This window comes from Monodelphis domestica, chromosome 7 (genome assembly GCF_027887165.1).
Source record: "Monodelphis domestica isolate mMonDom1 chromosome 7, mMonDom1.pri, whole genome shotgun sequence".
NCBI classification, from domain to species: domain Eukaryota; kingdom Metazoa; phylum Chordata; class Mammalia; order Didelphimorphia; family Didelphidae; genus Monodelphis; species Monodelphis domestica.
The window spans coordinates 279,991,569-280,017,267 of NC_077233.1; the positions used below are offsets into that span (position 1 = coordinate 279,991,569).

At 39.2% G+C, this 25,699-nt stretch overlaps 2 protein-coding genes across 6 annotated transcripts in view; one reads left to right on the plus strand and one right to left on the minus strand.

Annotated features, from left to right (window-relative positions):
• TOM1L2 (target of myb1 like 2 membrane trafficking protein) overlaps positions 1-25,699 on the minus strand; it is a 199,673-nt gene that overhangs the window by 173,734 nt on the left and 240 nt on the right. The window contains exon 2 of one of the 5 annotated variants that reach the window (XM_056804492.1): positions 3,754-3,965. The exons of 1 other annotated variant lie outside the window; for it this stretch is intronic. Coding sequence is in view for 3 of the 4 variants with exons in the window: in XM_056804488.1 (XP_056660466.1) it covers positions 306-357 (52 nt within the window). In the remaining variant the exon portion in view is untranslated. Of the gene's footprint in view, positions 1-305; positions 803-3,753; positions 3,966-25,699 lie in introns of those variants that run through there. 3 more of the 5 variants (XM_056804488.1, XM_056804490.1, XM_056804496.1) reach the window with 3 other exon arrangements.
• Positions 840-25,699, plus strand: part of DRC3 (dynein regulatory complex subunit 3) — a 113,450-nt gene continuing 88,590 nt past the window's right edge. Inside the window, exons 1-2 of the mRNA XM_056804500.1 lie at positions 840-1,008; positions 13,264-13,320. The gene's annotated coding sequence lies outside the window, so the exon portion shown is untranslated. The remainder of the gene's footprint in view (positions 1,009-13,263; positions 13,321-25,699) is intronic.

Sequence of the window (25,699 nt, forward strand, 5' to 3'; positions counted from 1 at the left end):
GCTCAGAGGACCTTCCCCACACTCTCCAGCTCTGATTGAACTAAGCAGGATCCTTGAGCAGGGACCATCCTTTGGGGAAACATCCAATCAGATGGCCGGGGGGGGGGGGGGGAGTAGGGAGGTGACCCAAGAAGGCATTCACTCAAAAGATGCGACCGAGGCATGGCACTTGCTCCCTTGTCCGCCCCAGGCCCACGCCACCTCGGCCCGCAAAGCGCTGGCAGAAAGAAGGCTGGGACAGGACCAAGACGCTCGAGAGATGCCGCCCCTCCACCTCCATCCCGAAACCGCCCTAAGGGCCTTACCGAGGCACTGTCCCACCGGGGTGCTGAACGGGTTCCCCAGGAGAAACTCCATCTTGGGAGGACAGCTCCGCAGGCGGCGGAGGTTCCGACCAGCTGCCCGCCGCCGCTGCTGCCACCGTCGCAACCACCCCCCCACGGCTCTCCCGGCCTGAGTGACACTTGCCCCTTTCCCGAACGGTGAGCTCCCGTCTCCCGGCCCCTCCCGCTAATCTAAGTCCTCATTGGACCGTGCCTCCGTAGCCTTTCACTCATTGGCTATCGACCGTCCTCCGAGAAGCCCCAGCTTAGCCCACAGCCTCTGATTGGACCGCGAGACAGGTAGGTCATTTGGACCATCTCGCTAGTCCCGGCCTCGAGGCGGGGACTCTCAATTTGATTCGCCAAGATAGTGATCTATCTGAAAGCTTCCCATAATGATTGGATTAAAAACGAGGACGTCACCACCACTCCCGCAGAGGCGGGCCAAGAAGGGACCCTCCCTAAGAAGACGGCGATTGGAGGGAGATTTGTTTTCTCTATGACTGGTTGGTGAGAAAAGCATTTTCCCCCACCCAAAAGTTTGGCCATGTGACCAGTCAACTTTCACCCTGGAAAGTCCGTCATCGGATTTCCCCTTAGCAACCAGACAGTCGCGTTATCCTCCCCTAGCAACCGGGCAAACTTCTTTGCGGCTGAAACCAGATGGAGGTCTGAGCTCAGGAAGGTGAGATGTCCTGAGCTGAGAACCCAGGGAGGCCTTTCGGGGTCAGACCAAAGGGGAAGGGCTCCACAACCTGTCCGGATCCCCAGGATTCCGCCGGGGCCAGGGCGGAGAGTAGTTTAATCTGGGGCTGATGTCACAACCCTAGGTTCTAACCCCCCATCTCACCCTCTACACTGTCTTTCTCGGAATCTGGGCCTTATAGGAGTTAATACATGTCCACAAGCCTCAGGCTCTTCTTCCTTACGACGGGGTCCTTAATCCCTTCTCTCTGCATTCTCTGCCTTTTGAAAGATTCTTGGTTCCCGAGGCAGAGGGGGAGGGGGGGCTTTCACAATAATACAGCTAGTTCTGTCATTGCAAATGAGGAACTCCCTGAAGTGGTTTCATGTATTCGAATGGTCATTTTTCGAAGTTATAATTGTGTAAAATATGATCACTGGTTTCAACCTAATGGAAATACGCAGTATTAAGTTGAATAATGCAGCCATTTAATGCCTACATCTTCTCCCTCTCTCTTCCTCTCCCGGCTTTCTCTATCATCCATTCTTTTCCAACAAAACCCTTCAGAGGAGTCATTATTTGCACCAATATCGGAAACTAGCTATAGCTTTACAAAGGGTCCTTTCCCTGCAACAACCCCGTAAAGTGGGTAGTGCAAGTATTGTTAGCCTCATTTTACAGTTGGGAAACATCAGGAAATGAACAGCTTCAACTAGTCAGAGCTGTGATTCAAACCCAAGACCTGTAAATCGAATGCTTCGTTCACCCCACCTTTACTCTATTCCCTGTTTCCTGTACCTTTATCACCTTCTACCTCATGTCCAGTCCGGTTCATTCCAGATTTAACAGTAGCTGTCGCTGTGGAGCATGAGATAGGGGGTGGGAGAGGAAAATCGAAATTGTCACAGACCTCCTGAGACTTAGAGGAAGGATTTTATTTAGTCCCTTATCTTCCTTTCCTTAACCCTCCTCTTCTGGACTCAAGGAAGGTTTAGCCCTCGGAATAGATGTTCGTAATGTGTTCCACCGGAGATTTTGAAGCTAACTGAAAATTTAGGCTTTTTAATGATAGGGGAAATAATTTGCCTCACATCTACGTGGAGCCCTCCTATACTATTCTTATAGTATACTATACTATACTCTAAAAACTCTTGAAGGAGTTTTTAACAATTGCAATAAAATTAGCTGGGTCCTGCAAGGGGGGGGGGGGTGGTACCTTGACCACCAAGTCAGAAGTAAAGGGGCTTTAATTATGTATTCTGCAAAATATTTTTTTTTAACATTGTTTTATTTGGTCATTTCCAAACATTATTCACTGGAAACAAAGATCATTTTCTTTTCCTCCCCCCCTCACCCTTCCCTCTCCCATAGAGGCACGATTCCACTGGTTATCATGTGTTCCTGTTTTTAACCCAGTAACCCATTTCCATGTTGTTGATATTTGCATTAGAGTGTTCATTTAGAGTCTCTCCTCAGTCCTATCACCTCCACCCCTGTAGTCAGGCAGTTGCTTTTCCTCGTTGTTTTTACTCCCACAGTATATCCTCTGCTTGTGGATAGTATTTTTTAGATCCCTGCAGATTGTTCAGGGACATTGTATTGTCACTAATGGGGAAGTCCATTACCTTCGATTGTGCCACAATATATCAGTCTCTGTGTACAATGTTCTCCTGGTTCTGCTCCTCTCACTCTGCATCACTTCCTGGAGGTTGTTCCAGTCTCCATGGAATTCCTCCACTTTATTATTCCTTTGAGCACAATAGTATTCCATCACCAACATATACCACAATTTGTTCAGCCATTCCCCAATTGATGGGCATCCCCTCGTTTTCCAATTTTTGGCCATCACAAAGAGCGCAGCTATGAATATTCTTGTACAAGTCTTTTTCCTTATGATCTCTTTGGGGTACAAACCCAGCAGTGCTTTGGCTGGATCAAAGGGCAGACAGTCTTTTATCACCCTTTGGGCATAGTTCCAAATTGCCCTCCAGAATGGCTGGATCAGTTCACACCTCCACCAGCAATGAATTAATGTCCCTACTTTGCCACATCCCCTCCAGCATTCATTACTTTCCATTGCTGTCATGTTAGCCAATCTGCTAGGTGTGAGGTGATACCTCAGAGTTGTTTTGATTTGCATCTCTCTGATTATAAGAGATGTAGAGCACTTTTTCATGTGCTTATTAATAGTTTTTATTTCTTTGGCTGAGAACTGCCTGTTCATGTCCCTTGTCCATTTATCAATTGGAGAATGGCTTGATTTTTTGTACAATTGATGTAGCTCTTTGTATATTTAAGGAATTAAACCTTTGTCAGAGGTTTTTATGAAGATTTTTTCCCAATTTGTTGCTTCCCTTCTGATTTTAGTTACATTGGTTTTGTTTGTACAAAAACTTTTTAATTTGATGTAGTCCAGATTATTTATTTTGCATTTTGTAACTCTCTGAAAAATATTTCTTAAAAGATATGCACTCCACCATGAACACTCAGAGCCAAAGTAAGGACCAGCCAACGGGCAATGGGAACAAACTTATTTATAAAAGGCTGATAGACTACCATGGTGAGGGGAGAGAGGTGGAGGGGTAGAGAGGAAATGGGAATCTTTGAAAACTTGTAGTATTTTTTATCCAATTGTGTCTAATGAGATGGAAGGGGAAGAGGAGAATTAGAAGTTTGGGGAAGAGAGAACACTCTACCTTAGCTTGGATTTCTTAACCAGAGAGCATTCACCAAGTTTGGACTCACCTGGTCTGGTCACTGCCAACTAACTTGCCTCCAGTGAATGAAATTTCTGGTAGTTCTGGATGCTGGATTTCCTAGTGCTATCCCTTTTGCAGTCTTTTTTTGGTCAGATTCTCTACCATCTCTGTTCAGCTGCCCCTGTGCCAGAGACCCAAGCTTTGCCATAGGTTGGGATGGGGGAGTGGCAGGAAGTATAACTGAGAAGTAGTTGGCATCTGGAAATATAAGGCATGGCATCAAATACTTATCAGTATGTAACAGAATAATTAATCTAATGTCCCAGGTAATGGTCTCCGAATACCAAGGCACCACCACAATATGTGCACCAGACCTCTGTCTATAATGCAAAGCTTCACTTGATAGGTGTTTGTGACTATAGGTTTAAGTAGGATTTTTAGTATATGCGTATCCATAAAATAAAGTTAAGTATTAATAGCAATAATAACTACAGCAGGCCTATGAAACAAAATTAGCAAAAGAGTAAAACTATATGAACAGAAAACTAAGCAAAATTAGCACAGATGTTGCTACAGTAGTCATAGTACCAATATAAAGTAGAGAAACATAACAAAAATGGTAATAAAACAGAAACATACTTAAATATGTGGTCATTAACATTTTTGTATCTATATATACATATATGTCAATGAACACAATCTATATGAATATATATATATATGAAGGTACATTCAAGACATTCTACATGGATGTGGTGTTCGGTTGTTTTTCAGTTCTGTCAGTAATGTCACTTCATTACCCCATTTGAGGTTTTCTTGGCAAAGGTACTGGAATGCTTTTTGATTTACTTCTCTAGCTCATTTTACAGATGAGGAAACTGAGGCAATCAGGGTTAAAAGACTGCCCAAGGTTACATAGCTAATAAATGTCTGAGACCAGATTTGAATTAAGGGAGATGAGACAATGCCCCTTGAGCCACCTAGATGCCTATAGTAAATATAAATAGTAAATATTACCATTTTTAGTCAGCAGAGAGATATGTTAGTCTTTATTCTTTCTATCCTCAGACACTCCGAAATACAAATCGGTATGTAGGCATAGTTCACACTCAGACATCAGCAAGTAGGGTGTAAAGTTGATGACTTTATTCCTGGTGGAATTGTTTGCATTTTCAAGATAAGCCATATACTTTCTCCACTGAGATTTTGTTATGGTATCAATGTGACCTTCACACATTCATCAGAGTACAGTTTAAACATTTAGGGTTGTGGTTCCCTTTGAAAATGATAAAGTTTGGAGGGCAGCTGGGTAGCTCAGTGGATGGAGAGCCAGGCCTAGAGATGGGAGGTCCTAGGTTCAAATCTGGCCTCAGACACTTCCCAGCTGGGTGACCCTGGGCAAGTCACTTGACCCCCATTGCCTAGCCCTCACCACTCTTCTGCCTTGGAGCCAATACATAGTATTGACTCCAAGATGGAAGGTGAGGGTTTTTATTTTTTAAAAAAAATGATAAAAATGTGTTCTAGACTTTTGATGCCAGCCAAAGCTAACAGCTCTTTGAGCAATGACCTTTCCAAGTCTCTACCTTGATTAGAATTCACTGAGAAGTACATTTACAGGATCATGGGTTTGTACCACTACTGCCCCTCAAAAGGAATCCATTGGCCAGTGGTGGGCTTTGAACCTAAATCCTGTTCCCTGGATCACTCAAGCTTGTTACATTCTATATTTTAGTAACTGGAAATTTTCTGGTTCTTGGTTGCATCTACCTGTACAGACTGTGGGAACTGAGTTGAATCAGTCTCCATTTGGTAACTCAGTTCTGTATCTCGTTTAGTTCTCTTTCTACCTAGCATGTCTGGGAAACTGACCCGTTTCTACCTGCTGCCTAGACATTCTTAACTAAGGACCTAATTATGCTTGCTAGAAAGCCTGTCAGACCTGAAGATTGCTGCAGAACGTTTCCTCACAATTATATGTCTCAGGTAGCCCGCGTGTCTTATCTGAAAACTGGCCCTGTGTTGGCCAGTCAGTTGTTGTTTCCATATTCCTTTGCAATCAAAGCAATACAGTCACTTGGGGGAACAGGACACTGCTTTTTCTGATGTCCGGGCATTGCGCCTGTTTGCTTTCACTCTCCCAACTTGGAAAGTTTCTGATTTTTCCTCCAATTAGAGATCAAATTACCTAATTTTGTATCTTGGTTAAATGTTTTCTTTTAATTGGTCTCATTTGAGTAATTGTTTTTAATGCATAAAACTCTGTCTCCCCTGTATTCCAGGGTTCAGTGCCAAGCTGAGGAAGCCTGATCTCAGTTTGTATACAATCAGCCTGCCTTGCTGAATGAATCAATAGTGCTTGGAAGCTCATACTTTTGCTTCCTTAGTCATGTCATCTTTCACCCATCACAATACTTAGTGAAATGGCCAGTTTTCCCCAATATATTGTTTGTATTTTTGCTGTCTCCTTCTGGAGATGGGAAACCGGGACTAAAAAGTCCTGAAGGTTTGCTAGAATTTATATTTCTCAAGACAAACCCTACAAACCAATAGTACACTTTTCTACACACAACTTACGCCTCTTAATATACCCAGAGCCATCTTGGGCCGGCAAAAACTCATTTCTTACTTGGTCTAAAGGCCTTTCCTAGCCCATATGTGTTCAAAGTGGTCGTCATGTAAAACGTTAGAGAAATCAGCCATTGGGTAGCATCAACTGCTCCCTCATCCCATGCATTGTATGAGCGCTAGCCTAGTGCCATCGTCCACTGCCTCGCTCCAGTGTCGACGACTGGGTCCGAAGCAAAGTGCCTTCATGAGAAGTGGAATTTGAGCCCTTTTCCATCACTGTCTTATTCCTTGTTTTATAGATTCGGGCAGCCCATCAGCCATCAGATCTTTTTGCCGGGAATCACCCACTGGGGCCAAAAATGTTTGTGGTCAAGTATTTTTCATCCATTCTGCTGGCTTGTAGAAGTCCAGACTTCGCTGCACCACCTGTAGTCGGCGCCCGTGGGTGTCCCAAAGGACGCTCTCTGCTTCTGAAGGTGTCCCTCTGGCATCAGCGTCAGAAGGCCTTCTGGGAAGGGCAAAGACTCGGAAATGCCAAGTGTGTCCCACGTGGTAGTCAGTGCTCAATAGATAGTTGACTAGAGCGGAATAGCATGTCGCTGAGCGCTGGTTGGGATGGATGTGTCTCTTGACAGCGACCTGTTGTCGATCCCCGCTCGTAACTGCTCTGAAAGCATTGCTTTGCGTTTCTCAGGATCAGCCCCTCCAGAGGCAGGCGGCACAACCGTTCTCACTGTCCGGTCTCTGCTGGCTCGGGAGCTGCCTTCATGTGGCCTCTCTCCCAAGGCCTCCAAACCGGCATTTGTACTCAGAACCAAAGGCTTGCTGGGGTCATAGGGCAGAAGAAGCTAGCACTGGTGTGCATGCGAGGCAGCTGGCCAGGCCTTTGAACGCGTATTCACCTCAGTCCATCCATTATTCTCCAAACGGCTTTGTTGCTTTTAAGATAACGTTGTGTTTTCTGCCTTCCTTCTTCTGGGCCTCTTCAATAATATATGCTCAAATAAGGTCATTTCATGGTTTAGCAGCCGCAGCAGAGCTTTTGAATACATTTTTTATGTCTTGCCAAAACCAATAAAGTCCTTAGATTTCAAAGGTTCTTTGGACGTGACCAAGGCAGGAGTATGAAACAGTGTTCGTGCCTTGTAGTAGTATAGTGTGACCCACATACTTGACAGGAGCTCTACCAAAATAGCACTTGTACGTGAAAAATTATAGACCCTTTTCCTCTAGCCAATCCAATCTTTCCCCAGATTTTCTTCTCGTTCATCTATGTCAGGAGTTGGCAAACTTAGACCTGCAGGCCAAATCTAGTCTGTCTGTTTTTATATAGTTTTGGAGCTAAGAATGGCTTTCACATTTATCTCATAGGCTGCATAAAAATAGCCAGCAGGCCAGATTGGCCATACATAGTTTGCTGAGCCTTCCCAAAGACAATTATCAGGGTACATAAACACTTCTAGGGAGTTCGTGTCTCCAGATCCTTTCTTTGTGAGTCTTTGGAAGGGGGTAGGTGCTCCCAGATGTCTTGGAACATATGTTCAAACTGGTAAAATCAACTGGAGATATGAAAGCAGTCTTTTCTTTATCTTCCTCTGCCAGAAAAACCTCCCAATAGTCACTGTGTAAATCCAGTAAAGAAAACTATTGGCTCCCTAATCCTCAATCCAGGACACCTTGAACTCTTGGCACAATATAGATAGATAGGGCCACCTTTTGTTGTTATTGTTCAGTTTTGTAGCTAGCATGCATGCATTACTTTTTATTCTTTTCAAGTACTCCAAACTATGGGCAACACATAGTATTCATCAACAGCTTCTTTTTTTCAATTAAAATTTTTAAAATTCTAAACTTAATAAACACTAAGTAAAATAGGCATTTCCATATGCACAGTAGAACAGAAAAAGAGCATTTTAAATGAAACTCATCTCTATTGTATGCTTTTCTTTTTAGTCATAAAATAAATTCATCCTGTAGTTTTCAAAATTGTTCTGCCTATGATTTGTTTTGTCCTTTCTGTTCTCTTCTGTGCATTAAAAAAAAAAGATGCCTCTATGATCCTTTCTAATTTCTTTTTCTTTTGTTCTCTCTCTTTCTCTCTCTCCTTAACATATCTGCCTTTCCCCTGCAAGTTAAAAAAGAAAAAGAAAAAACAAAGCCCTCGAAATATAGAAAATCAAGTAAAACACATGCCTGCACTGGCCATCCAAAGTTTGTGTCTTATATTTTTTGTCTATTACTTCTCCATCAAGTAATGGGTAACATGATTCACAGTCAGTCCTTCGGAATCATTGTTAATCATTTTGATGTTGGGGGGTGTGAGATTGGGGTCTTATCCAAAAAATTAATGACTTAGGCATTCTCCATGGCGAAAGCTTAATTGCAAGCTTTATTGAGAGAGGGAGGAAGGAGGTGGAATGGTTCTAGTGATAGAGTGACTGTGGTGATGGAGCCACAGCAATGGAAAGGGCCAGGGGTGGAAAAGCTCTGAGTGCTTCTCAGGAATGCTTTTATCTTGCTTTGTTCCTAAGGAAGGGGTCATTGGTTTGGGCAGTCGTTGCTCTGTGTTTCCAAGAAATTAATGCCACTTTATCCATGGTCCACTTTGATCTGCATGCTTTATTCAAGATTCACCCTGTTTGCCTAGTTGGGCAGTGGGGGTGAAAACCACAATGTAAATGAGATGCTAATGGATAGTAACCCCCTGTAGTCACTTTGGAAGACTCCAAAGGAGGGCAATAAGTGTGGAAAATGAGCATTGTTTGAACCTTGTCCTGTGTGACTGGGAAACTGAACCAACCACCTGTACTTGTTGTCCAGAGACCCTCAGCCAAGGACCCAGGTTATGTCTAAAGAGTAATGTGACAAGTTTTCTCATAATTCTGAATCTAAGCAACCCATATGTCTTACCTGAAAGGTGGCCCCATATTAATCAACTAGTTATTGTTTCCGTGTCCTTTCAATTGTTTACAGCTATTTGGCAGGGTTTGTGGGACCTTTCAATGAGAGTTCTCAAACCTTTCAAAGTTCTTTTTCTTTATAATGTTGTTCTATAAATGGTTCTCCTGGACCTTCTTACTTCACCTTGTATCAGAGTATACAAGTTTTCTTGAGTCTCTCTGAAATTCAGTATTTTCCCCCCTAAATTTAATTGAATTTTTAAAAGATTAAAATTTTAAAAGATTTTCCTTCCTTTCACTTCTTTTTCATTTCTTAGAACACAATAATATTTGGTTGCATTCATATGCCATAATTTATTTAGACATATCTAATGGCCAGATACCACTTTACTTTCTTTTCTTTTTTCTTTTTTTTTTTTGCCAGTGGAAAGAAAGCTTATAAATGTTTTTTCTATACAGAGGTCTTTTCTCTAATTCTTTAATCTTTTGGGGGTGTAGGCCTAGTAGTAGTATGTCAGAAAAAAAGATCCCAACCCCCTTATACTTAATTAGATTTAAGTGATAGTGATAGGTTTAAGATAATCTTTGTATTCACAAAATATTGTGATTCTAAAGTGATAAGTCTAAATCCCATTATAATCTTAATAACATCAATAGAATGATTAAAATTTTTTTTTTATTTTTGTAAAACCCTTACCTTCCATCTTGGAATCAATACTGTGTATTGGTTCCAAGGCAGAAGAGTGGTAAGGGCTAGGCAATGGGGGTCAAGTGACTTGCCCAGGGTCACACAGCTGGGAAGTGTCTGAGGGAATTAATGATTTTTATAAGGATTTTTAACTAAAGCATAAAAACTGTTCCCAAAGGGTTGTCTAACCCCTCCCTAAGTGTGTACTTCCCTTTATCATGAGATGCTGACTATCTAAATCTCATGTCCCAACATGGAGCAAATATCACGGACCCTTCCCTGTTTGAAAATAGCCATCCTTCCCCCCACATCAGATGAGAGAGAGGTAATGGTCATTTGACTTGACCTTTAGACTAATAAGGGCTTTCCAAAATGAACTAACCAATCAGCTTTGTAATTGGGTAACTTCTAAATAAGGTCTATATGCTGTTATGTCTTCAACATTGTATGGAAATATTCATTTTGTTATATAAATCAGATCTTGGCCTCTGGACACTGTCTCTTGCTGGGGTTCAACAAGGTAATACATGCAAGAGAACTTTTTTATTGGAGGACTTGACCCTCTTCTAATAAAATCTAACTTTCTACCTTGGCTTGGAGAAATTTGGCTTTTTGACTTTATTTACCTAACTTGTCTATATGGAGTCTGTGCGTTTTCTGTTTCACAACAGTCTCTCTGGGTCAAAGAGCATGTACTTTTTAAAGTGGAGTTCTAGGTTGATTTCCACAATGGTGGTGTCATTTCACAGTTCCAACAACAGCACATTAGTGTGCTTGTTTTCTTCAGTTCCTTCAGTGACTGTCATTTTCCATTTTTGCCCTCCTTGCTTCTCTGATGGGTATGAGGTAGAATTACAGAGTTGCTTTAATCTGCATTCCCTTAATGATTAGTGAGTTAGGACAATTTTTCATACCGTTGTTTACAGCTTGGACTTCTTCCATTGAAAACTTTGTGTTCATAGCTTTTGATCATTGAAGAACAGATCTAATTCTTACAAATTTTGAATCAGTTCTTGGATATCAGAACATTATCAGGAAAATTTCCTAGTTACATTCTAAATTGTTAGGTCTGGCTAAGACATTTTCATTTTGGGGTTTCTTTCAGAAAGTTACTAGTAGATTCTTTCCATTTCTCCTCTGCCCTCTTGTTCCAAGATATCTAGGCTGTTTTCATATATGATTTCTTGAGTAAGTGCTCTTTCTGGTCATGATTTCCAGGTAAGTTTAATGTTCTCATATAATTTTCCTTTTATTTGTTTTCTAGACTTGTTTTAAAAATAGTAAATGTAAAATAATAAATTTTGTATTTTCTACTATCTTTTAAAATATTTTGATTTTTAAAAAGTATTTATTATTATTTAATAGAGTCATTGTTTTCTTGGCCCATTCCAATTTTTAGGGATTTTGATTCTTGGGTAAGATTTTCCACTATTGATTTAGGCATAAAGGACATCATACCATACCATAAATCAATTATGGGAATATACAATAGTTTAAATAGCAGATCTGTGGAGAAGGGAAGAATTTATGCCAAATAAGAGATAGACAACATTACAAGATGTAAAATGAATAAATTTTATTATATTAAATTGATTTTATAAACCAATAATAAATAAATAAAACCAATGTAACCAAGATTAGAAAGGAAACAACAAACTAAGAAAAACATTTTATAGCAAATTTCTCAGATAAATGTCTAATTTCTCAATTACATAAAGAACTAAGTCAAATTTAGAAGAATGCAAGTTATTCCCCAAATGATAAATGGTCAAAGGATATGAACAAGCAGTTTTCAGATGAAGAAATCAAAGCTCTCAATAATCATATGAAAAAAATATTCTAAATCACACTTGATTAGAGAAATGCAAATTAAAACAACTCTGAGGGACCACCTCCTCATACCTATTAGATTGGCCAATATGACACTAAAAGAAAGTGATAAATGTTGGAGGAGATGTGGCAACATTGGGACACTAAGAGATAGTCATTGTAAACTAATCCAACCATTCCGTAGGGCAATCTGAAGCTATGCCCAAAGGGCTATCAAGCCATGCATGTCCTTTGATCCTGTAATATCACTTCTAGGTTGGTACCCCAAAGCGATAATGAAAAAGGGGGAAGCATTTGTAAAAAAATATTTATAGTCGCTCTTTTTGTGGAGGCAAAGAATTGGAAACTGAGAAGATGTCCATCAATTGGGGAATGACTGAACAAATTATGGCATGTGGTTGTGATGGAATACTTGTGCTACAAGAAGCAATGAGCAGGATGATGGAAAGACGTACATGAACGGATACAAAACAAAATAAGGAGGACCAAGAGAACATCAGACACAGTAACAGCAATATTGTACAGTTATCAGCTGTGAAAGCCTTGGCTACTCTCAGCAATACTCAGAGCCATCCAGGACAATCCTGAAAGCACTTATGACAAAGAATGCTATCTACCTCTACAGAAAGAACTGTTGGAGTCAGAGGCAGATGAAAGCATATGATGTTTCACATTATTTAATTTATATTTTTATTTTGGGGTTTTGGTTTGATATGATCATTCTCTTACAACAATAACCAATATGGAAGTATGTTTTACATGATAAAACATGTATAACCCAGATCAAATTGCTTACCATCTCCGAGAAGGGAGGGAAGGAGACAATTTAGATCCTATGATGTTGGGGAAAGTATTCTGAAGATTATTATTATATATAATTGGGAAAATAAAATTATCTTTTAAAAAAACCTTACCACTATTTTTTTTCCAAATTATTAATTCTCTTTGCCATTATTTTCTCCTAACTTTTGTTTCCTGAGGGCAGAGCAAGATGGTGGCTTAGTAGCAGTGAAAGCAGAAACTGCTCTAACGATCCTTCCAAACCTAACTTTTGTTTCCTTTAACACTATATTTAATATTTATTTTTAAAATGTCTTCAAAATATTCTTGTAAAGTTCTTGTAACTAACTATAGTTATATACAATATCTACAATAACAATTATATTTACATAATGTTATATGTTTATATATAAAGTATATAATTAGTATTTTTACCTCTCTTCTCTTTCTTTCCCTACTGCCACATTCTACTTCAGATCCAATATATAACTATAACATATAATTGTATATATGTATATATATAATGTAAAGAATAAAATTTTCTGGAGGCTGTATTTTTAGTTTTAAAATATTAATTTATTAATCTACCACGCAAGAAAATCTAATCAGTGGATTCCCTCACAGTCCAAATTAACACCACAGAACTAGAGACAGGCAGTCAGGCTGGGCTAGAGAGAGAGCAGAAACTTAAACATGAGCAAAATCAGCAGCCAGGCAGGAGAGCTGTTTGCCAACACTGCAAAGTGATATATATCTTTTCTGATCTCATCACTCCTTCCCTTCCCAGGACATCTCTGATTGGACAACAGGCACACGGAAATCACCTCTGACATCACAGGAAGAGGTGGGTCTCAGTAGGATGCTAAAGACCAGGAAAATGTCAACATATTCTGCCAGGTAGCAGTGTAAAATGGTTGCCTAAGAGCCTGCTAACTTCATTACCTCATCTCTTAAGAGAATCAAGTGGTTGGGGCAGCTAGGTGAATTGAAAGCCAGGATGAGAGAGGGGAGGTTCTGGGTTCAAATCCGACATCAGACACTTCCTAGGTGTGTGACCCTGGGCAAGTCACTTTACCCCCATTGCCTAGCCCTTACCACTCTTCTGCCTTGGAGCCAATACCCAGTATTGATTCCAAGACAGAAGGTGAGGGTTTAAAAAAAAATAAAGGTGCTGATAAATTTGGGATAATGACTTTGAAATTTTACCTATAAACTTTGAAATGATCCTTTTACGCTAATGAGCTAACTCCAAGGGTGGCACAGATAGGAGTTGGTCTACTTTCCCTCAGAAACCTGTAAAAATGAGACTCAAATTCCCGTCCTCTGAACCTTTTTCTGTTTGGTCCATGGATCGAATTGGGTCCCTGCTGCTAAGTGCTCCCAAATCTGTCTACCTTTTCCCCTTTCCACCCTCTTTCCGATGTTGCCTGCCATCTTTCACCATCTCATTCTCTGGACCCAACCTGTACCTGTAAGGCTGTCCCATACCGCATGCTGAGGTGAGTGAGGGAGAATGGGACCTAATTTTTTAATGTCACCATGTTTGCTCTTAGGGAAGTCATTATCTGCTTCTGTCTCACTTCTCACCATTTGTCTCTGGGCCTTATTAAAGTGGGATTGCTGCCCTCTTTCCCATTGCCAAACATGATCTTTCCTAACGAGTGCCCAAAGAATAGAGTTCATGCCCCTATTTCATAATTTCATAAATTAATAATCAATTAAAAGGGTTTGCCCTTATTCTGCTTCCCTTATTCAGGCTATGTGTAGGCCCTCCTTGATCCTGGGTGAGGCGGCTAAAACTAGATTTCATCTGCAGTAATTGTCTGGTCAATCAATCAATAAACAGTGAAACAGTTATTAAGCACTTACTATGTGCCAGGCACTGTGCTCTGCACTACGGATACAAATGAGGCAAAAGACAGTTCCAGTCTTCAAGGAACTTACAATCTAATGTAAACAAATATCTATCTATAAAATATATAAATATATTTTTATATATTTTATTTATGTACTCATACATGAATAAAATATATAAAATAAAATATGTATGTATACATAAATAAAAAATATAAAAATTTATATATATATATATATAAAACAAGGTCCACACGGGATGGGCACTGGAATTAAGAGGAGCTGAGGAAGACTTCCTGTAGAAGATGGGATTTTATTTCATTTTCCTTTTTTTTAAATCCTTACCTTTTTTTCTTAGAATCATTGCTGAGTATCAGTTCCAAGGGTTAGGGCTAGGCAATTGGGGTTAAGAGACTTGCCCAGGATCACACAGTTAGGAAGTATCTGAGGCAAGGTTTGAACCCAGCTCCTTCAATCTCCAGGCTAGGCTTTCTATACACAGAACCTAGCCGCCCCAAGAAGGTGGGATTTTCACTGAGATTTAGAGGAAGCTATGGAGGGCAGATAGGCTTGTCTTCCTGTAGCTCAGTTCTGGGCTGCATCCGTCTTTAGGTTGGTCCCATGCTGCTAGGTTGTTGGGTCAGGTGTGGCCTTCCTAGGTACTGGCTTGTCCCTTTGTCCAGCAGTGGCTTGGATACAGCCTGGGGACAATCCTCTCCCCACAGCTTCTAGATGGAATGGTCAGGAGTCTGAGAACTAGACTTTGGGAGTTGGTCCTTAGGTGCATCCCACATCCCACTTCTGTAGTAAGAACATGCCTGTCCAGGCTCAGCATCTGTTGTGGGATTAGCTTTGTGGCGAGAGAATGGATGCTGGTTCTCACCTAAAGAATTTTAGCTCAGACTTCTTCATTTTAAAGCATGAAAGTATTTATTTAAAGAGATTACGGATAGTATAGCCGGGGTGATGGAAAAGAGATAGCAGTGGGAAAAGCCAGGATGGAACTGTAGGCCAGCTCCAGGGATTCAGATTGTTTTTTTATTTTACTGAGGGTCTGGGAGATTCATTCCTCCCATTCTGGGAATTCTCCACCCTCTCAAATTATTGCTCCCTTGGGCAATCCAGGAGAGGGTTCCAGGGGAAGGGGCAGGGAAGGAGTGCAAAGAACCCTAGTGCTCCTGGATGATGTTCCCTCCTATGCCCTGTTGGTTTGATTTTCAAGGTTGTTTTGGGTGCTTTGGTGTCTTTTCTCAGCCTTGATAACTTTTATTAAAGGGAATGAAGTCATAATTCAAGCTCTGGAGCTTGAGTCAATCTTTTTTCAGGCATGACTTTGCAAACGCTTTTCAGCTGGGAAAGCACAGAGTTTCTAATATCTGCTAACTAGTAAAAAGCATAAGATCTAAAAGCACTATTAAAGAAAAAGGATTGCAAAGCATTTCTAAGATTTTAAAGCACCATTTACCACTGCCAACCTATATCACTTCCATCCTCCTTAGTGGAGAATCCCCCAAAGTCAAATTTCTTTGGATCTATTTCAGAGCCAGGGTTCAATAGAACAAGACCAAAGACAAACTATTATTGTCTCTAATTTTCTTCAATTTGTAATCTGGAAAAATGTGAAATGAGAATTTGTCGTGGTCTCAATTCCCTAATTTCAGTGCTTTTTCCAGGAAGGTTTTTTCAACTCTCCTTTGAAGGCTTTCTTGTAGGCTCCTGCAACCCTGACATGATTGTTTTGTATTATATCTTAAACCTGTCTTTTGGTGACTGTTCCTCAAATAGTTTTGAATGGGGCTTTGTAGTGAGAATCTTTCTGGATATCATTTGGCCTATTTTTAAGCCCACATGTAGAATTTCATCGCTCTTTGAAATAAGGTAGAGCACCCCTTTGAGGTTTCTACTCTGGAATTCTAGCCTGACTCATTTGTTTTATTTTGAACCCTGATGCACTGATTCCAACTTGACCTTGTCCTTTCTAGTGTCTCAGTAGAAATTCTGAGGGACAAAGTTCCAAGCATAATCAATTTATTAGTAAGGCTAGCAGCTACCAATAAATGGGATTAGTCTCCTTTCTCCTTGATCAAAGACCCGAGTTAGGGATAAGATTTTTTTATAGTGATTAGGAAAATGACAGAGCAAAATCTTGAGCAATCATAATAATAATCTAATTGGCTAGATATTTCAGCAAGGAAGTGGGAGAACTGTCCTCCCTGTTAAATCACTGGGAGATGAGATCAGTTCTTAGATTATAGGAATAGCCCTCAATGATGAGATTAGTTTGTAGGGATGGAAGTTGCTATTATAGTTTTAAACAGTTCTTGATTCATGAGCTTGACCTTTAATACAACAGGGTAGCTAGGTGGCACAGTGGATAGAGGCTTGGGTCTGGAGTCAGGAAGACCTGAGTTTCAAATCTGGCCTTAGACACTTACTACCTGTGTGACCCTACCAAGTCACCAAAATGAGTGGGAGAAAGGAATGGCAAACCATTCCAGGGGCTTCGGCAGGGAGAGCCAAATATGACTGCATAACAAAAAAAGCAATGTTTTAGATTGAGGAGATTGGCTTTTATGTTAAGTTTTAGTCTCTCTGGAAGGTGAGTGATGGGTTAAATAGAAGTCATAATGTAAGGGTGGAGTTATAAATCACAAGAGTAGAATCATATAATCATGACCCAAGTGACCTGAGTTACCCAAGTGAACTTGTCAGAGCAAGGAACTGAGGTTCATACAGTGAAGGAGAATATTAAATGTTTGCTAACTTGATTCCGTCTGAACAAAATAAAATTAAGAAATCAATTTTCAGTTTCACGTTGGGCTTACTGACCCTCGTTCTACCAGTCTTTGTAATTTGTCCACCCTGTGAAGTCATGTGACTTCAACCCTCAATGCTGAAGTGTCGATGTTGCAAATACAGACTTTGCTTGCTTCAGCGTTTTGCCCCCAAATACCATTTTTTTATTAAAAAATTCGCCATGTCCTCTCTAATTAATTAGACATTCGGCTCCTCCGAAGCTTTTCCATGAAGGCCTCATCCTGCCTCTATATAAGTTTTCCAGTTCCCTGCCCCATGTGCCACAAACTTTGCGCCTCAGTCTTTGGACTTCAAAGCCATATGAGGGTACACCAAAGATGAAAACGCACAAGACAATCGTCATTCTCGGTCACCGAGAGACTACCACTACTAGTGCCACTGACCATGTAATCCACAGTTTCATAGCCATTCCCTCAGAGAACTTGAGTCCTCTCCTGAGAAAGTTCCCAATTCTGGCTTGGGGTATTTTTGTCATAACATATCTAGTGCTGTGCCGGCCAGCAGCTGAAGATCTATTACTTGATCCAGTGGACCTTCTCCTTTGATCCTTCCCTTGTGAGGTTTTGCAGTGACCTCTTCCCCTTCTCACACAAAAGTGAAGTTTCTCCATTTGCCCCAGCAGAACTGGCCCGACTCTTTCAACCCTGTCTATGAAGTACTGGTCATCTGCTTCCCATTGATTCAGTATAGTTCGCTTTGGGCCATCTCTTGGTGCTGCTATCTGATGGAGGGAAGCCATTTCCTCAGGGATGTCTAGACTTAATTAGAAGCAACAGCTCTGGTTGTGAACAATTAGAATCAACATTACTTACATATGAATATCTTGTTCCCACTGCCAAAGACGCTCACTTTGTGGAGATGGCGAATCAAATGTAGTTCCAAACTTGGATTACTTTTTATATTTTCATTCATTAATATCTCAGACTTTTGGGGAACAATGGCACACATTTATTGCATAATTTCTCCCACCCTTTTGATGGGATATGAACCATTACCCAAGTACTGTTCTGTTTCTTGTCTTTGTCTCGTATTCTCAAACACTCTGAATACTTTGGTAGTAAATTAAGAGTCTTCTTGGGTCGTGCTCACTCGTTTTGAATAGCAGCCATTTTATAGTCTCTCAACTCCTTTACTTTGTCCTTCAGATGTTTTAAAACATCCTCCTCCTCCTCATACATTTGGTCTAATTCAAGAGTTAGTCCATACCCCAAATGTGACAATAATTTCTAAATACCACCCAAGTATCTTACTGTCCATAATATCTCTATTCATCAGACTATCAAAGAGCAATATGCCAACTGGCCAAACAAATTAGAAAATGATAGCAATGCCAATTAGAAGCAATAATAGCTAGCAATTACCAGTGAATTATCATGTATCAAGCATGTATGCAAACAGCTAAAATAAGGCAATCATAAAACAACTGGTATTCTCATTAGCATAATCAAAGGCAAGCATTAATATTCATAAATGATCAAGTAGTACATCAGTGTCAGTTTAAGGGAGTTAACTCAGATGAAATTTGAAAGAGTATAATTTTAAAAAATTTTAGGAGGAAATAAAAAGAGACCACATAAAAAAAGACAAAAATATTCCAATGGTGGTTGGGGGGTAAAGAAGAAGATCAAATATTATTCATTACTTCTCAAAGTTGAAAATTGAAAAAGGAATTAGTAAAATGTGAAAATGAAATTAAAAGAAAATTCACTATGCTATAATTCTCAGAATTAGCCAGTATTAGTCAAATTTTAATGCAAGATATAAGAAAAAAATGACAATATTAAAATGAAAATCATGAGAAGGGAAAATAATTAGAACAAAATGAAAACTTTTGTAATAATAAATTCATGAGCAATATTATTTCAATTCATTCTGCTTAAAAGAAACAAAGAAAACATAAATTGAAAATATTTTAAATTCTCAGTGCAGAGAAAAGCTTGGGAAATTAAAAAAAATTAATCCTAGAAAGAATTTTCTACCTGTATGAATGGATAGATGGATGAATGTGTAAGGGTTAAATCAGGAGTTTTGACAAAATAAGAAAGCAGCTTTTAATAATTTAAGTTTTAATGAGAATATAGTAGAATTGTAAATATTATCCCTTTAAGCCGGAGAAAAGAAAATTTCCGGCAACTTTTAAAAATTATCAATTTAACTAAAATAGAGATAGTAAAAAGAATATAGTAAAATGAATATAGGAAAGGAGAGAAATATAGGAAAAAGATAGAGAAAGAAAATTTTCTAATGTCTATACTAGTTATCCTTTAACTACCTATAATTACTACCTAAAACTGCCTATATCTACCTATAACTGCCTATAACTAATAACTACCCCACAAAGTTCCAACCCAATCCAGCCCAATCAAAACCAACCCAATCAGCGTTTAATCCAACCCCAATTAGGTCTGTCAATGAAGACCAGCCACATTCAAGAAAAAGAAAAAAACAAAAACCCAACAATACAAACAAGCCAAAACCTAAAAGCCAAAAAGGCCCTTTAAAGGCTAAAGCCCAAAAGCCCTCTCAGTAAGCTCAGGTCTGCCTTTATATTCCAGCAACTAAATGCCAATTACCAACCCAACACACTCCCAGCAGCCAACTTCCTCGCTACTGCCCTATCAGCAACTGACTCCCCTTTTTTTCTCTCTCACTTCCTGTCTCTATGGTTCCTCCTTCCTATCACTATGGTTTCTACTTCTTGGCACTGTGGGCTGGTTAGTCCCTACACATCTCTATAGTAAGAGGACCTCCAGGTCCCCTGTTAAATAAAAAAAGGAATAAAGAATTCCTTTTTTACAAATGGTAAAAAAATATTTATTAAGCATTTATCATGTGCTATTATATTAAACTCTGGGATACAAGTACAAACAAGATAGTCCTTATCTTCAAGATACTTATTCTAATGGGAGAAAACAACAAATAAAGGTTCAATAGAAAGGGGACAGGGCATGTACTTAGTGGTATGGTGGGGTGATTTGGTGTGGTGCCAAATAAGATACAGGAAAAGCTTACCTATCAGAGCAAAATGAGCACCTGAAGGGTGAAGCACATTTCCCAGTAGGAGGGAATCATGAGGATATCCAGGGCACATGGTAGGTGCTGTTCTGGAGCAGACTTATAAACCTCTTCCATTGGGTCAACTCAGTATTTCTGGAAGGTTGAAAGGTTTTAGCCTATGGCCTTTCCCTATAGGGAACTCCATCTGCAGTTGCATGATGTAATCATTTAGGGGAAGTAATTTGCTCTAGATCTGCTTGGAGGCTTCTCTCTACCCTTGGGGAGATTTAGGAGTTTTAAAAATTCTAATAAAGTGCAGAGTGTTTCTAGCTGACTGAGATGGTGATATGAAATTTTCAAAACAAAATTTATGGGGAAACCAGGACATCCAGAGTTAAGATGGTGGATTAAGGAAGCCCTCCCAAATTCACTTCCAAATAACTATAAAAAACTCAAAACAGATTTTAGAATGGCAGAATCAACAAAAAAAAATGTGGTAAAACAATTTTCCTATAAGAGACAATGTAGAGGGTTGGCAGGAAAAATCTTTCTCACTGGGGTTAAAAAGGGATGCAAATCAGTGTAGGCTCCATCCAGGAACCCCTCAGCCATTCAGGCAGCCAAGTCTATGTGGCTTCCACCTCTGGTGCAGGCCTTTAGGCAACCTGGCATATGGTGTCATTACACCTGGCACAGCCCTGTCAGACAGCCAAGCCATTCTGTGGCACAAGAAGGCTGGAACATTGACCCCTCCACCTGAAGAACAGGTTGGAAAAATCTGACCATATACAGCTTCTGTAGAGACTAGGGAAGCTCAAAACACAAACCCCAAAAGAGGATAACAGTGTTAAAATTAATACATGTGAAATCCCAAAGGAAAATATTAAATGGTGTTAGACCAAAAAAAGAACTCTTAGTGGAGCTCAAAAAGAACTTTAAAAATCAAATAAGAGAGGTAGGAGAGAAATTGGGAAAAGAAATAAGATTAATGCAAGAGAATTGTGAAAAAAAAGTGAACAGCTTAGGTAAAGGAAGCAGAAAAAGTAAAAAAAAATACACAAAAATTCACAAAAAAACCCCCAACTCCCTAAAAAATAGAATTGGTCAAATGGAAAGGGAGGTATAAAAATCCACTGAAGATAGCTGCGCTCCTTGTGGTGGCCAAAAATTGGAAAACGAGGGGATGCCCATCAATTGGGGAATGGCTGAACAAATTCTGGTATATGTTGGTGATGGAATATTATTGTGCAAAAAGGAATAATAAAGTGGAGGAATTCCATGGAGACTGGAACAACCTCCAGGAAGTGATGCAGAGTGAGAGGAGCAGAACCAGGAGAACATTGTACACAGAGACAAACACACTGTGCTATAATCGAACATAATGGACTTCTCCATTAGTGGCGGTGTAATGTCCCTGAACAATCTGCAGGGATCTAGGAGAAAAAACACTATCCATAAGCAAAGGACAAACTGTGGGAGTAGAAACACCAAGGAAAAGCAACTGCCTGACTACAGCGGTTGAGGGGACATGACAGAGGAGAGACTCTAAATGAACACTCTAATGCAAATATTAACAACATGTCAATGGGTTCGAATCAAGAACACATGTGATACCCAGTGGAATCACGCGTCGGCTACGGGGGGATGGGGGGAGGAAAAGAAAATGATCTTTGTCTTTAATGAATAATGCTTAGAAATGATCAAATAAAATACTATAAAATTAAAAAAAAAGAATCCACTGAAGAAAATTGCCTAAAAAGGAGAATTTTCCAAATGGAAAAAGAGGTACAAGAACTTAATGAAAAGAATAATTTCCTAAAAACCATAATAAAAACATAAAAAAACAATAAGACAAAATAAAAAATGAAAAAAACTAGAAAAAATGTGAAATAGTTCAATGGAAGAACAATTGACTTGGAAAAAAGATCTAAGAGAGATAATCTAGGGACTACTGGAGTCACCTGAAAGCCATAATAAAAAAGCCAACAACAACCTGGATATCATATTATAAGAAATTATCAAATAAAATTGCCCTGATATTCCTGAAAAAAAAAAAGCCCACTGTTCACTTCCTGAAAGACATTTTTTTAAAAACTTCTAGGAATATTATAGCCAAATTCTAGAACTCTCAGGCCAAGGGAAAAATATTGAAAGTAACCAGAAAGAAATAATTCACATATCACATAACTACAGCCAGGATTACATAGGATCTAGTAGCTTCTACATTAAAGAATCAGAACACTTAGAAGACAAAGGATCTAGGACTACAATCAAGAATCACCTACCCAGAAAAACTGAGTATATTCCTCCAGGGAGAAAATGATATTTAACGAAATAGAGGACTTTCAAGCATTCCTGATGGAAAGACCAGAGCTGCAGACAATCTGATATCCACATACAAGATACAAAAGAAGGTAAACAAGAAAGAGAAAACTTAAGGGATTCAATAAGATCAAACTGTTTACATTTTTACATGGGAAGATAATACTTGTAACTCTTAAAAACTTTATTTCAATCAGGGCAGCTAGAAAAAGTTTGCATAAACATGAGTTTACATAAAGCATGGGAGTGAGTTTAATATAATGCAAAGATATTAAAAAAGAAAAACAAGATTAAGGGATGATAAGAAGTGCACCAGGAGAAGAGGAGAGGTAGAATGAGGTGGATTATTTTATATGATGAGTAATAAAAGAGTTATAGTGAAGGGAAACATGAAGGATGATAGGAAATGCTTGAACTTACTCTCATCAGAATTGGCTCAAAGAAGGAATAACCACTCACATTCAACTGGGGAGTAACTGAAAGGAGGAAGGTTGAATCAGAGGAGGCAGTGGTCAGAAGCAAAACATTTATGAGAAGGATGAATGGGAAAAATAGGATGAAGAGAAATACTCAGTAATGTGAATTTTAAAACAATTCCACCCTAATCAGACCATTCTTTAGAAGATATGATTTAGCTATTTCCTGATCAGTAACAATGGAGATACTTGGAATAACAGAATCAGGTCTTGGAAACTCTACATTTTTCACCCTACTCTGTTTAACAAGATGTTGAAGGTCTGCATCAAACTCAAGATTTAATTATCTGAGAAGATGGCCTTCAACAGACATGTACAAAAAAAGGACAGACCTCTGGGCTGTCCTAAGTCAAGCTAAGTCCTCATTGGTACAGATGAGACTCAGAAAAATGATGTAAAAACATCCATATAAGGCATGGCCCTTCCTGGCCCTTCCTCTTTCCCTGGAGAGATGACTCTGGCTGGCAGCATGCTAAGCGTTCCGACATCTTGGAGTGTTGGGTGGTGAGTTTTGCCCTGGAGCTGATTTCAGGTTCCAGCATCTTAGCCGAGTCCCTTTGGAGGTCAGGCTGATTCCTTCCTCCTTCATACTCCAAACCCTTACTCCCTTATCTCCTGATCTCCCTGCCTGATGCTAATGACCATAATAACATCAGGCGGGGGAGGGGGGAGAGAAAAAACCTACTCCTTCTTCTTCCTTCTTCTTAATCTTCTCCACTATCAATTAAATCACCATAAAATTTGGCAGTTGACTTGGGTATTTTATTATTTGGGATTTCCCTTGGTGACCACTTAAATTTAGATTTTTTTCAGTCTCAACCATAATTTCACCTTTTACAGTTTTCAATGTATAAACCATAAAAATGTGAATGTGAATTAGATGAACTCACCTATAAAATGGAAGTAGATAGCAGAGTGGATAAAAAACCAGATCCTACAGTATACTGTTTACAAGAAACACACTTGAAGCAGAGAAACATAGAGGAAAGGTAGGAGACTGGAGCAGAATCTATTATGCTCCAGTGAAGTAAAAGAAGCAGGAATAGCAATCATGATCCCAAACAAAGGAAAAGCAAAAATAAATCTAATGAAAAGAGATAAGGAAGGAAACTACATCTTGATCAAAAGTACCATAAAAAGTGAAGAAATAGAAGTACTAAATGTATGATATATGCCCCAAATGACACAACATACACATTCTTTTAAACTCTTACCTTCCATCTTAGAATCAATACTATGTATTGGTTCCATGGCAGAAGAGTGGTAAGGGCTAGGCAATGGGAGTTAAGTGACTTGCCCAGGATCATACAGGATATGTCTGAGGCCAGATTTGAATCTAGGACCTCCCATTTCTAGTCTTGGCTCTCAATCCACTGTACTACCCAGCTGCCCTCTACCATTCACATTCTTAAAGGGGAATTTAAAGGGGTTGTAGGAGAAAATAGAAAACTATACTCCCTTCAACCTTACCCTCTCAGAACTAGATAAACATAACTAAAAAAATAAAAATAAGAAATAAGTTAAGGAGGTGAATAGAATCAGAGAAAAATTAGATATGATAGATCTCTGAGGAAAACTGAATGCTAATAGAAAGGGATATACCTTCTTCTCAGGGGTACATGGCACCTACACAAAAACTGACCACGTATTAGGGCATAAAACCTCACAAACAAATGCAGAAAACCAGAGAGTAAATGTATCCTTTTCAGATCACATTGAATTAATAAATAATACGAGGAACTGGTTTTATGAAAAATCCAATAAAACAGATAAACCACTGGTTAATTTGACTAAAAAAGAGGTAACTCAAATTACCAATATCAAAAATGAAAAGGATGAACTCGCCACTAATGAAGCTTATCTATCTAAAACCATCAGCAAATATCATCTGCAATGCTTAGAAGCCTTCCCAATAATATCAAAAAGGCCATAATCACCACTATTATTCAGTGTTGTACTAGAAATGCTAGCTATAGCAATTGGAAGAGAGAAAGAAATGGAACGAATTAAAGTAGGCAGTGAGGAAACTAAACTATCACTCTTTGCAGACGATATGATGGTATACTTAGAGAATCAACTAAAAAACTAATAGAAATAATTAACATTAGCAAAGTTGCTGTATATAAAATAAACCCACATAAATAATCAGCATTTCTATACGTTACCAACAAAATCCAGCAGCAAGACACAGAAAAAGAAATTCTATTTAAAATAATTGTAGGGGGAGCCAGGTTGCTCCAGGGATAGCCAGACCTAGAGATAGGAGGTAGTAAGTTCAAATCTGTCCTCAGACACTTCCTAGTTATGTGACCTTGAGTAATTCACTTAACCTCCATTACCTAGCCCTTACCACTTTTCTGCTTTGGAAGAACCAGTACCTAATATGAATTCTAAGATGGAAGATAAGAATTTAAATAAATAAATAAACAAATATCTGTGAACTGTAAACAATATAAATTACCTGGAACTCTACCTGCCAAGACAAATCCAGAAACTTTATGAAGTTACGAAACACTTTTCAGAATAAAGTCAGATCTAAATAATTGGAAAAAACATTAATTGTTTCTGGCTAGGCTGAACAATAATAATAAAAATGGCAATTCTACCTAAATTATGTATTCAGTGCTGTACCAATAAAATTACCAAAAAATTATTCATGGAGCTAGGAAAAAAAGATAAAAAATTCTTCTTAAAGAACAAAAGGTCAATAATATCAAGGGAATTAATAAAATAAAGAACTGTGAAGGAAGGTGGCCT